The 14,020-nt window shown below is 33.7% G+C and overlaps 1 protein-coding gene across 4 annotated transcripts in view; it reads right to left on the bottom strand.

Moving 5' to 3' along the window:
• Positions 1-12,135: 12,135 nt before the first annotated feature.
• LOC134848357 (uncharacterized) overlaps positions 12,136-14,020 on the bottom strand; it is a 117,573-nt gene continuing 115,688 nt past the window's right edge. For all 4 annotated transcript variants that reach the window (XM_063865766.1, XM_063865765.1, XM_063865764.1 and 1 more), the window contains 2 exons: positions 13,105-13,369; positions 12,136-12,532 (listed from right to left, as the gene is read on the bottom strand). In XM_063865766.1, the coding sequence (XP_063721836.1) occupies positions 12,224-12,532; positions 13,105-13,369 (574 nt within the window). In that variant the 3' untranslated portion in view covers positions 12,136-12,223. The remainder of the gene's footprint in view (positions 12,533-13,104; positions 13,370-14,020) is intronic.

Genomic DNA, 14,020 nt, shown 5'->3' on the forward strand with positions numbered 1-14,020 from the left:
AACTATCCTGCCAAATCTAAAATTATAGGTTTAATTGAATGGAAGCTTGCCTTTATAATTTGTTACGTCCAGTTTTTCTTAGAAAAAAGTCAAAGCCATCAAACAAGTGAAAGTTTTGAAACTCTGACCTTTTTTATGGAAGTTTTTTTACTCTACTCAAAAATTACCTTACCAGTTCTCTGGTTTAGTGTTCAATCGAGAAACCAGATTTTTTTGGAGTTTTCTCTAGTTTACTGGCCACGACCAGCTTTTTGAACTTTGACCGTTTTTCAAACTGTTTGAGTTTTCTCTAACCCATTTCGTTCTTCTCACTTTGCACCTATTGCTAAGGTTTTTCTATATTTTTTAATAGGTAATAAACATGTTTAGTCCACTCGTAAGTATTTTTCATCGTTAGTATAAAAATTTATCGGCAAAAAAAAATATTGTCAAGCTGAGATTACAGCAATTGTTTTAAAAGATTAGAGTTCTATTCTTCAGCATATAATTTCTCAGCATATATATATATATATATATATATATATATATATATATTTATATATAAAAACAGCTATAAAACTTTCCCTTTTTTCAATATAATTTTTCCCTAATTATTATTTATAAATAGCGGTCAAAACATTCTATGCTACTTGCAAAGCAAACGCCTATCCTTGTTTTTTATGGACTGCAGCAGGGGGTGAATTTTTTACCCTTTCTTCAACAGGAATTCGACACCCAGAACACTCAAATGTAACATTTTTTAGTACTATCTGGTAGCCACGTTTTTGGCAAAGCAACGCCCTTAAATTTTTCCCATGTCGCCAATATATACTAAGTTTGAGCGGAAATTCCTTCAAATTGATGTCCAAGATTCAAACAATTTTTCTAAAAGGAAAAAGGCCAACATACGAGCTGTTCAGTTCATTACGGATAACCGCTGTTGTGCCCCTGGTAAAAACATAAGTACTGGTTAATGTTGCCTCATACTGAAGGAACGAGCACGAAACATTGCGGGCTCGAAAACTTGAAAGCCGATTAAGAGGCAAAGACGTAACTAACCACTTCACCACTAGCTTTCTTTCTGAACTAAGTATTAAGCCCATTTTGGCTCACAGTTTTCGCGTTTTAGGAATATTAATGACACAGTTGGTCGGTTTATACGTTTTTTAAAATCACCAAACACTGTTCCGAGAAAACCGTAGATTTACCCTTGTACTTCAAATCAGTGCTAAAATTTTTTCAAAGCTTGAACTTTTTCTGGGTTCCAAGTTTTGGTTTTTACAGTTATTTAATTAGTACAAAAATTATTACAATGATGATTGAAGTATTACGATTCTGATCATGAAGTATCAAGTTGACTTATTTACAAAGATCATTGGAAGCGTTTGGATGTTATAGTTTTGAGCTAGTTTGTTCTAGAACGATGTTCCAGTTTGTCTGGCTGATCTGACCATCATTGTACAACATCTTGCAGCCATCATATTTTATCAATAAACAAAAAATTTAAAATTGAATTTCTGCATTTTGTGCAAAAACAGTTTTCGATTTGTTTGAAGCGTTGTTTTGAATTTAAAAAGATCATTTCTCATTTGTTTCATTTCATCTCTGCATCAAGACTTGTTTTTTTTTATTTTCTGTGTTTCTGCGAAGTATTAAGAAACAGCCTAAGCTTAGGCTGTTTCTTATTTGTTCGTGATTTTACTGACCGGGCACTTTGTGCTTTTCGTCCCAGTCGCTCCAGTAGTCTCCCTCCTCCCCACACTCAGTTATACTCCCGTGCTTCATGTAGTTTCCCACTTCGTTTCCGAAGATGTCCTTGCTCCGACTGCAATACTTCCAAAAAATCGTGCACTGCTGCTCAAAAACCTTTATACCGATATTGAAAAAAGGAGACTACATTCTTTTGTGCCTGCATAGTCCCCTGGTTTCTTTTTGATTTACACATTTGTCTACAGTCTTCGAAAAATTTGAGCGATAATTTTTTTTTTTTCCGTTTTCTCAAACATAAATCTGATATTTTTGTTTCAATGAGTAAAACGGATACTTTTGAAGCTTTGCTCCATAAATGGCTACGCCCAACTTTTTTCTACACATAAAATTATGGCCTTCGGAATGGTTGAATTTCTTGACCTTTTTTCACTTTCGAACTTATTTCCAACTCTGAAGTTGTGGGTTCATTGAAGATAACGGATAATGTGAAGCTCCCCTACATGGCCAACATGTTTTTTAACCAAAAACTTATCGTCCTTGGAAAAGTCAAGTTTTTGTTTTTGGGCGTTTTTTTTAAAAATTTATAAAGCTTAGTAAAAAATATCAGCCAATAAAGCAGATTTTTGGTTCATCTCAATGAACTGTTTGTGAAAAACTTTTTTGTATACGAGACTATGCCAAATTTTTTGACACAATAAATTATGGCCCTCGGAAAAGTCAAAGTTGAGTTTTTTGAAAATTTTTTGAAACTTTTTGATTTTTCTCGAGAACTACCCTGCCAAATCTGGGTTTTTGCGTTCAATCGAAATTATATTTTAAGTAAATTACTTCTGCGTGAGCGGCTACGCCAATATTTTTAAAACAAAAAACTATGATTTTCGGAAATGTCATCTTTTTGATTTGTTGATATTTGTTTGGAGATTTTTCGATAACTATCCTGCCAAATCTAAAATTATAGGTTTAATTGAATGGAAGCTTGCCTTTATAATTTGTTACGTCCAGTTTTTCTTAGAAAAAAGTCAAAGCCATCAAACAAGTGAAAGTTTTGAAACTCTGACCTTTTTTATGGAAGTTTTTTTACTCTACTCAAAAATTACCTTACCAGTTCTCTGGTTTAGTGTTCAATCGAGAAACCAGATTTTTTTGGAGTTTTCTCTAGTTTACTGGCCACGACCAGCTTTTTGAGCTTTGACCGTTTTTCAAACTGTTTGAGTTTTCTCTAACCCATTTCGTTCTTCTCACTTTGCACCTATTGCTAAGGTTTTTCTATGTTTTTTAATAGGTAATAAACATGTTTAGTCCACTCGTAAGTATTTTTCATCGTTAGTATAAAAATTTATCGGCGAAAAAAAATATTGTCAAGCTGAGATTACAGCAATTGTTTTAAAAGATTAGAGTTCTATTCTTCAGCATATAATTTCTCAGCATATATATATATATATATATATATATATATATATATATATATTTATATATAAAAACAGCTATAAAACTTTCCCTTTTTTCAATATAATTTTTCCCTAATTATTATTTATAAATAGTGGTCAAAACATTCTATATGCTACTTGCAAAGCAAACGCCTATCCTTGTTTTTTATGGACTGCAGCAGGGGGTGAATTTTTTACCCTTTCTTCAACAGGAATTCGACACCCAGAACACTCAAATGTAACATTTTTTAGTACTATCTGGTAGCCACGTTTTTGGCAAAGCAACGCCCTTAAATTTTTCCCATTTCGCCAATATATACTAAGTTTGAGCGGAAATTCCTTCAAATTGATGTCCAAGATTCAAACAATTTTTCTAAAAGGAAAAAGGCCAACATACGAGCGTTCAGTTCATTACGGATAACCGCTGTTGTGCCCCTGGTAAAAACATAAGTACTGGTTAATGTTGCCTCATACTGAAGGAACGAGCACGAAACATTGCGGGCTCGAAAACTTGAAAGCCGATTAAGAGGCAAAGACGTAACTAACCACTTCACCACTAGCTTTCTTTCTGAACTAAGCATTAAGCCCATTTTGGCTCACAGTTTTCGCGTTTTAGGAATATTAATGACACAGTTGGTCGGTTTATACGTTTTTTAAAATCGCCAAACACTGTTCCGAGAAAACCGTAGATTTACCCTTGTACTTCAAATCAGTGCTAAAATTTTTTCAAAGCTTGAACTTTTTCTGGGTTTCAAGTTTTGGTTTTTACAGTTATTTAATTAGTACAAAAATTATTACAATTCTGATTGAAGTATTACGATTCTGATCATGAAATATCAAGTTGACTTATTTACAAGGAACTGAAAATATATGTTAATTTTTGATCAAAAAAATATCATATAGGAATCGTCAAAAATTTAGTAAGGTTTGACTTACATTGGTCTAAAAGTTAATTTGAAACAAGACTGCTCGTATCAAGGCGAAGCCTTGAATGTTGCGACTGCCTTTTAAAGTTTTTGCAGCGGTAATAAAATTAAAAAATAAATGTAATAAAAACAAATTGAAAAAAAAATATTCTAAAACTTGAAAATTTTTATGAAAATCCTCCCCCCACTCGCCATATTAAGTAGAAAAGGATTGATTTTGGTCCTTGTAACAAATCAGTTATGGCAAATAAGCTTCTTTCAATTAATTTGGAACAATTTTTAAATTGGCTTACGCGTTAATAGCACGAAATATATTTACATATGTTTAAACCCCCATAACTTTACAAAAAAATAACAGATGAGATATTGTTTCAAATTTGAGACCAGGACAACAATTCCTTCCGACTGATAAAAAAAACTGTTAAAAATGGCTTTTTAAAAAGTCGAAATTTGTCTGAAGTAAAAAAAAACCCAGCCTGAGCTCAAATACTCCGTTACTTTTGTAGCGAAAGTCGGAACAATAAAAAGTTACAAACCAATTCCAACCGACTATGAAAAAAGAATTAAAATTAATGAGTCTTTCAGCAACATATCTTTCATTAGATTATTAAAAACACACGAATATCTAAAAAAAAGTCCGAGTTCAAAACTCTTCTTCGTATTTTTTCAAATTTCTGCTTCAATTAAGAGTTGGCATAATTGTGCTCATATCAAAAACCTTACCGTTTGACAATGTTTTTTAAAATGTTTTTAAAAGATTGTTTTTTTAAAAAAATAGTGTAAATTCACCTTCCGTGTTGTACACAGACACCATTAGAAAAACCAACACAGTGATAGCTACTTGATTCAATTCTCTCCTCTTATTTGGATTTGTTTTTCAGATGGATTTTTTTTAGACCAAAATTCACTGAACTGGTTCGTAGAAACGCTGGTTCAGAAATGAAACCCGAAGATCTGAGTTTAAAAAAAAACTATCTTGCGCCAAAATGGAAGGAAACTTTCAGTTTGTCACGTTTCAGTTTTTTTGTAATCATGCTTTATAGACAAGAACAGATTTGATTTGATTGGGGAATTTCTGTTTTCTACGTTTGAGCTTGTTTTTATTTGGTTTTTATCTTTCTACCTATTGCTAAGGCTTTTCTATCCTTTTCAATAGATAATTTATCCTTAGTCTACTCAAAAGTACCTTTTTTATTTAAGTATAACAATTAGTAATAAGCACAAATAATAAGGGAAGGAAAAAATATTAAAAACAGCATTTATTTTAAAAGGTCGGAATTTTTTTTCAGCAAATAATTTCTCCGCTTCTCTAGATAACATATATGAGTTTTGTTGAAATATTACTGTTAGAGACTATAGTTACTGAAGAGGTTACCAGATCCGGCGAGAGTAATGGTCTGAGGGTTCGGAGTGTTGTCAGAGTGAAGAATTGAGAATTTAACATCGAGAATGATTGTGTCAATGGTACTTTTTCACTTCTCTTTTATAGCCTGATAATTACAACTAACCTCAATCCAAACGCTGGTTAATTCTGTATTCTTTTGTATTATGCCTGCATTTTGTTCATTGATATAATATGCTTATTGATATTTTACTGAAGTAACCATACTTGTTGTTCAGACTGTCGATTCGAAAGTAACGGAATATTTGTGCTCGGGGTGGGTTTTTTTTTCTTCAGACAAGTTTCGACTTTTTAACTAGCCATTTATGACGGAATTTTTTATATCATTCAAAAAGCCTTGTTGTCTTGAGCTTAAATTTGGAAAGATATTTCACCTGTGATCGTTTTTTGTAAAGTTATGGGGGTTTGAAAATTCCATTTTAGCCAACTTGGGACAATTAACGCGCGATATATTTCGCGCTAACAACGCGTAAGCGGAGATTTAATCCGTCTTAGTTATCGTTCCAAACTGGTTGAAAGAAGCTTGTTTGCCATAATTGATTTGTTACAAGGAGCAAAATCTATCCTTTTGTGCTTAGTATGGCGTTCGGGGATGATTTTCATGAAAAATTTCAAATTTTAGAACTTTTTTTTCATTTTATGTTATTACATTTAATTTTTAAGTTTATTACTGCTCCATAAACTTTGAAAGGTAGTCAGAACATTCAGCGCTTCGCCCTGATACGAGCAGTCTTGTATTCTTTTCCTATTCGCTTTCCGCTTTTTTGGTAATATAACTATAAGATAATTTAATGATGCAATCCGTTTTTCTCATTCTGCATTCTTGCGGATATTTCATAAACATAACCAGATTTGAAATTAATAGTTTTACATAGAAAAGATTTTCCGTATTTGATTCAGAATTTATGTTTTTTTTTATTCCGACTTTGGAAAAATGTGATGAATATATGTTCCAGAAGTTTTTTGTATATGGAAGTCACGTGTAATTTTTCTTTCGATCCAAAAAAAAACGTTGAAAAACACTCAAAAATAATTTCAGTGTCAAAAAAAATAGACAAGAAGAATTTAATTTTTGCCTAGCTTTGAGCAAATAAAGTAAACGAGCAGACTTATTCCATTTCACCCGCAAACTCAGGCACCACATATATAATCATCGGAATGGGTCAAGTGAAATATCATGTTATAGATTTATAGGTCGTGATTGAAAGGACAATTAAAAATTTTTCCAAAACATGTCGAAGTGTTGGGAAAAACTATTTCAAAAAATACAACTTCAGTTCTAGTTAAGTCAGGCCCGGCCCGGCTCGGCCCAATATAATTCAAGTCGAACCCGTTGGCGGCCCGATAAACAGGGAATTTATTAAATATCGGCCCGTTGGGGCCCGTTGCTGCTTTTTTGGTTAAAAAAAATTCGTTTCAAAACAATTTTAATTAATTGTTTTACTTATTTATAAAGACCTTTTTTAAAAGCCATAGAAACCATTTCAATTGCCTCAACAGTTGTAGACGAAAGTTTTGCCTGTCTTTCGGATACCGTCAGACCGCAATCAGAATAAAGCCTCTCCGACTGCCCGGAACTGGCCTGCGTTCCAAGCACCTTTCGCGCAACTCTGAAACATAAAATTGGTTAGTCAATAAAAGTAAGGCCCGTTGGGTCCCGTTGACAAACGTGAAAACCTGGGCTCGACCCGGCTCGGCCCGGCCCGGCCCGGCCCGGCCCGTTGACAATTATGAGTTAAGTGATGCGGACAATTTCAGGACAAAGTTTATAACTATAGCCACTCGGACAGACACTTGATATTTTTATTGAATTATTTCACATATCAGAAACGTAAACTTATTGAATAGTTTTTAATGCACCATTCATGAGCTTGCAAACTCATGTTACCATGCTGAACAAAATGAACTTGCTCCTAAATTTCACTTCAGACTCCGAGCTAAATATTAGACAATTAAAGGAGAGAGGAAACCCAAGTTTTTTTTTACTTAATGCTCCCAAAACCAATAACTCAACAACTTGAACTAAAACTTGAACACTCGGTGTGCTGCTCGAATTTGAATGGCCAGTTTCGGCCAATCATGCCTAAGCAGCATTCTAAACTAAGCCATTAATTTTAAGGCAGATAATAAAATAAGCCGAAATGACCAAAAATTTAAAATTTTTGTCAAATAATCAAATTAATTTCATATCACTGATCAAACTTTTCCCGGATAAAAAAGATCCATTGAATCAGAACTTTAAATAAAATTTTAAGTAATCAGCAGAATAAAAATTTGAGTAACCCTCAATTTGTTTGAAGGGACACGAATTAAAATTAAAACTTTCAGAGAAAGATTCTAGATGGCGATGTCAAAAAAATGGTTGTAATGAGGCTGGTTGCAAATGGTGAAAAAACGGTTGTAACACGTCAAAAAATGGAACTTCAGTTCTAGTTAAGTCAGGCCCGGCCCGGCTCGGCCCAATATAATTTAAGTCGAACCCGTTGGCGGCCCGATAAACAGGGAATTTATTAAATATCGGCCCGTTGGGGCCCGTTGCTGCTTTTTTGGTTAAAAAAAAATTCGTTTCAAAACAATTTTAATTAATTGCTTTACTTATTTATAAAGGCCTTTTTTATAAGCCATGGAAACCATTTCAATTGCCTCAACAGTTGTAGACGAAAGTTTTGCCCGTCTTTCGGATACCGTCAGGCCGCAATCAGAGTAAAGCCTCTCCGACTGCCCGGAACTGGCCTGCGTTCCAAGCACCTTTCGCGCAACTCTGAAACATAAAATTGGTTAGTCATTAAAAGTAAGGCCCGTTGGGGTCCGTTGGGGTCCGTTGACAAAAGTGAAAACCTCGGCTCGACCCGGCCCGTTGACAAGTATGAGTTAATGCTCCCAAAACCAATAACTCAACAACTTGAACTAAAACTTGAATACTCGGTGTGCTGCTCGAATTTGATTGGCCAGTTTCGGCCAATCATGCCTAAGCAGCATTCTAAACTAAGCCATTAATTTTAAGGCAGATAATAAAATAAGCCGAAATGACCAAAAATTTAAAATGTTTGTCAAATAATCAAATTAATTTCATATCACTGATCAAACTTTGCCCGGATAAAAAAGATCCATTGAATCAGAACTTCAAATAAAATTTTAAGTAATCAGCAGAATAAAAATTTGAGTAACCCTCAATTTGTTTGAAGGGACACGAATTAAAATTAAAGCTTTCAGAGAAAGATTCTAGATGGCGATGTCAAAAAAATGGTTGTAATGAGGCTGGTTGCAAATGGTGAATAAACGGTTGTAACAGTTTGCGAAAAAACACGTTTCTGGAAAACACTAACAAAATGTTTGATGATAATATTTTCCGAGCAATTTTGTCGACGCAAACTTTGTTTTTCTGCCTTACAAACTTTATCGAATCGAAATGGAGAAATGCAAATGAAGAAAATTAAGCGTCAATCTTGGACCGCCAGATGACAAATGGACTCGAATCTATGCAAATTTATGCGGAGAGCGTACAAAATGTAATTAATCGCAATAAATTTGCTCAAATGATCAGAGAAAATGCCAAATTTTTGCAGGCAATTTAACTCATTTTATTTACTTTGTGAAACTTTTGTAATATAACTATTGAAAAAAGGAATTCTAAAACTTGAAAGTTTTTATGAAAATCCTCCCCCCACTCTCCATATAAAGTACAAAAAGATTGATTTTTTTTTACTTTGTGAAACTATTGTAATATAAAGTTGAAAATTAATAAAAATTTCAAATTAAACAAAATTTTAAGTTTCAACTTTATATTACAATAGTTTCACAGAGTAAATAAAATTAAGTTAAATTCCCGGCAAAAATTTGGCATTTTCTCTGATGTTTTGAGAAAATTTATTGCGATGGTTCACAATTTGTACGCTCTCCGCATAAATTTGCTTAGATTCGAGTCCATTTGTCATCTGGCGGTCCCGGATTGACGCTTAATTGAGGCTGTTTATCTAAATTTTTATGCGAAGGCTGTCCAAAAATGGCTGTTGTTAAATGTACAAGCGGGACACCATTTATATGCTGAGAGTATCAAAATTCTAGGTGAGGGGGCGTTGGGCCTTTTACTTATTCCGCCCAAAATTAAATAAAAATTTCAAATTAAGCAAAATATTTAATTTTGAGCGGAATAAGTAAAGGCCCAACGCCCCCTCACCTAACATTTTGATACTCTCAACATCCAAATGGTGCCCCGCTTGTACATTTAACAACAGCCATTTTTGGACAGCCTTTGCGTAAAAATGTAGATAAACAGCCTCAATTAAGCGTCAATCAGGGACCGGCAGATGACAAATGGACTCGAATCTATGCAAATTTATGCGGAGAGCGTACAAATTGTAATTAATCGCAATAAATTTGCTCAAATCATCAGAGAAAATACCAAATTTTGCAGGCAATTTAACTTAGTTTTTTTTACTTTGTGAAACTATTGTAATATAAAGTTGAAAATTAATAAAAAAATTTCAAATTAAACAAATTTTAAGTTTCGACTTTATATTACAATAGTTTCACAAAGTAATTAAAAATAAGTTAAATTGCCGGCAAAAATTTGGCATTTTCTCTGATGATTTGAGCAAATTTATTGCGATTATTTACAATTGGTACGCTCTCCGCATAAATTTGCTTAGATTCGAGTCCATTTGTCATCTGGCGGTCCCGGATTGACGCTTAATTGAGGCTGTTTATCTACATTTTTATGCGAAGGCCGTCCAAAATGTAAAATGTTAAATTGTTAAATGTACAAGCGGGGCACCATTTGGATGCTAAGAGTATCAAAATTCGAGGTGAGGCGGCGTTGGACCTTTACTTATTCCGCCCAAAATTAAATAAAAATTTCAAATTAAGCAAAATATTTAATGTTGAGCGGAATAAGTAAAGCCCAACGCCCCCTCACCTAACATTTTGATACTCTCAACATCCAAATGGTGCCCCACTTGTACATTTAACAACAGCCATTTTTGGACAGCCTTCGCATAAAAATGTAGATAAACAGCCGCATTGATTCGGTCGCAATTCTTCTCGTATTGAATTTAGCGGAGCTGAGCAAGCTAACATTACTCGCCGATTGTCAACATGTTGATTTCGAACCAGAAGCGTCCGAAAGGGCTATTTTTCCTTGTTAAAAATCAGGACGAGCTTTGTCTTCCTGTGTTTTATAATTCTTTTTTTTTGTTCCAACTATTAAAACACGGGAGTTTTTTCATCTTTTGATGTATTAGTTAATTTTACTTTTTTCTGTAAAGATTAAAGTTTCTCTTAAAGATTTCCATTAACATTTTTTGGTAAACAAAAATTGTTCTTAAGTCTAAAATTTAGTTTAAGTAATCAATTACAATTTATACAATTTCTTTGTTAATTTTTGTCTTTGTTATTCAGTTTTTCACTCATAATAATATGGAGATAATGAACCCTTTTTGTAGAAATTCCGTCTATCCTTGCTTTGTTTTCCACTCAAATCAAGAACCACAAATAACCATTGGAACTGTTTAAGTGATATATGAGATTCAAGAACAGTTCAACCGTGATTCAAACGACATAAAAAATGTCAAGCTCCCTCAGTGTCGAGAAAAAACGAGTTCAAACATTGGGAGTTTTAATCTAATTTTGAGTGACTGAAGCGAGCGAGTAGAGCTTAAAATAGGCTTACTATGGCTTTATTTCAAGTGAAGCCGTAAACCTTTAGTTTAATTCTAGTAAATTTAGTTTTCGAAGTTTCTTTTAGCTCCTTATCCAGAAAACTTTTTTCGGATCTTACTTCCGATTGTGAGAAAGTTAATTTTTCTGATATTTTTGTTTTAACATTCATTTTTTGATTAATTCTGTCCCACTAAATTGTACGAAAACACTTAATTTATCTTTTATCATTTAATATGCATAAGTTTTAGGCTTTCAATGAGATACTCTCATCAGACCATGAATAGAAAACATAATTTATAAAAAGGTACTTTTTTAATAGTTTTTAAATATTGCGATCCGAACTTTCTGTGCAACTTGCACAGCAATCGGCCATTCTTGTTTACGTTTCATTTCGTGTATGCTCTATTTTCTAGGCCAGTTGATAAGAGTGTCTAAAAAACTCCGTTTCAAGCTGCGAATTGTTCACTCATCATAGCAGAAAAAAATAAAAATAATATTAACAAAACATTTATTTACAATTTACATGGTATTTACAGGTTGTTCAATACTTAAATTTAGTGGGTTAAACAAGCTATTTATATTAGCACCAAACTGGTTTCATGGGGCCTATAAAATTAAACTACAAAAAGCAAACTTTAGTTTCAAGGCATACCAAACTTAAACAACCGGCAGTTGAAAAAGTATCAATGAACTTCAGTGAAAAAAAATGTTGAAATTTTTTCTGCATTTTTTTTAGCTTCACACGGAAAATGAAGATACCTTCAAAAAATAAAGTTCTTTCGATTTTGATGATCTTTCATGACGGACACTTGAATCGCAAAACTAACCCATTTGATAAAAGTGGATCAATAGTAAATACTTTTCATATAACGTAAGAAATCTAAAAACTTAAATCTGAAAATCAATCATGCTTCTTTGTGCCATTTGCAATCGTTATTGGGTTCCAAAGTGCATCAAAAAAATGAATGAAAAAAAAACCAAAGAAATGACTTTAAAACCAATCAAAGAGAATCAAACGATCTAAATAAGCGCCTTTAATCCGTTCATTGACACTTAACAACCTAGAAAAGCAACAGCAAATATATATATATATATATGTATTAAAAGGTTTATATATTCCTTTATTTGGATTTTGATGAGCGGCTTTTAGTTTTGACTTTGGAGTCTACGGTTCGTTTGTTTCTGCTATTTTCTCTGGACAACAAACCCTGCGCTGAACTACTTTTGTCAGACTGAGCCCCTGATTTCTTCGAGCTGGGCGACTGTGAGTGTCTGTGCATGTCTTGACTCCGTTTAGTTGAGGAGGGCTTGCTTGAGATATTACTTTTACCACAATTGGACATTGTACTAATCGCTGTTTTAGATTCCGAGCCCAGATTTGATTCCTTTTGACGTCTGCTTGACATTGGAGAGCTTTTTTCCCATGTGTCCTGCAAATTTATTGAAGATTTAATTTAGATATAGAAAAGCAGATTACGAGCAAAAGACTAAACAAATACCATTCGAAACTTAGACGAGCCGGTCCTCGACACAACATACGGTTTTAATCAAGATAATTAATGGCCTATGTTCCTTTTTCTTTCAAAATAAAGCTAGGCAATTTCGGTGCATTTTTGGACAACTTGTTTTGTTTATACAAAATATACTTGAAAATAAATATCTGGGCAGGGTTTTTGTTTCTTTTTTCTAACACCCGGTCCTACTCAATGCATGAACATCCGTGGGGGAGTGGAGATGTGAACAACTTTGCCATAGCCTTGAGGAGGCAGATGAAACTGGGACCCCGCCAACCATGACCGAATTAAGACAGGTAGCGGTTTGATAGTCTATTCAGGTTTTTAAGTTAAGTCAACAATTTAATCAGAGCCACTAAGAACTAAAATTTATTGCTTCTTGTTTATTATTCTGTCTAGTCCTTTGTATAACTACCATATTTCAGCAACATGTAAATCGCATTTGAATGGCTCGCGATCTGAACCAAATAATATTCAAATGCACATACATGTTCACCAGTTCTGTGTTTCCAGTCGGGTCCAGCTGCGTCCCCGGAATTAGAGTCTCCACGCCTTGCGGTGGGTTGGTTTCTCGGCACAGCACGAGACTTATGCGTGCCAATTTGTTTAGCAGAGCTGGTAGCTTGGTCCAAATCAGGATTGTTTTGTAGTTTGAAAGACAAAGGACTGTTTGTTGCCACACTACTGCTCAAATTACTACTGCCTGCAGTTCCTACTCGTTCTACTGTTTTTTCTGTCACCACGTATTTGGGTCTGAAAACAGATCACCTGGTAAAAAGTGACAAGTAAACTCATTAGCCGAGACAATCATAACTCTCAATCACTCCGAACATTAGCTAAGAATAGCAAACAAGGAAATATTATATTATAAAATTGACAGGCAATTAAGCCTGAGACAATTCGACATGGTTTTCAAATTTAGCCTTAGATAATTCTGGAATTAAAATTCTAACAACCTTAAAAGGCGTAGTTCAAATATCGACCCTATAAACTCTTCCTTTAAAAATACAAAACAATTTTGTAAGTACAATAAAAATGCATTTTTGACTAAGAACACTCTTATTTGAGATAACTCAAATCATCCACAAAGACAAGCAACTTCAACTGTTTTCCAATTGTGTAGAAAAAATGTCCACAGAAAAAAATAAATGCCCTTAAAGCTCTTTGAAGTCTAGAATAATCTATAACTGGACTTTCTTGATAACACTAACCCAAACTGAGAGAACTGAATCAAAAAATGAAATTTTCATTTCGCTGGGTAAACATGAATAAAATGCATTTCGAAATTATTCAATCACGTTTTTCGTGACCTTTAAAAATTTGCTGTTCAGTAGTGGAGTTTGCCTTCCTTTTAACAAAAAATGAAGTGAACTTAACAAAAAATCAAAAATCAAAATGCGAAAT

The sequence above is a fragment of the Symsagittifera roscoffensis genome, chromosome 6 (genome assembly GCF_963678635.1).
Source record: "Symsagittifera roscoffensis chromosome 6, txSymRosc1.1, whole genome shotgun sequence".
NCBI lineage: Eukaryota > Metazoa > Xenacoelomorpha > Acoela > Convolutidae > Symsagittifera > Symsagittifera roscoffensis.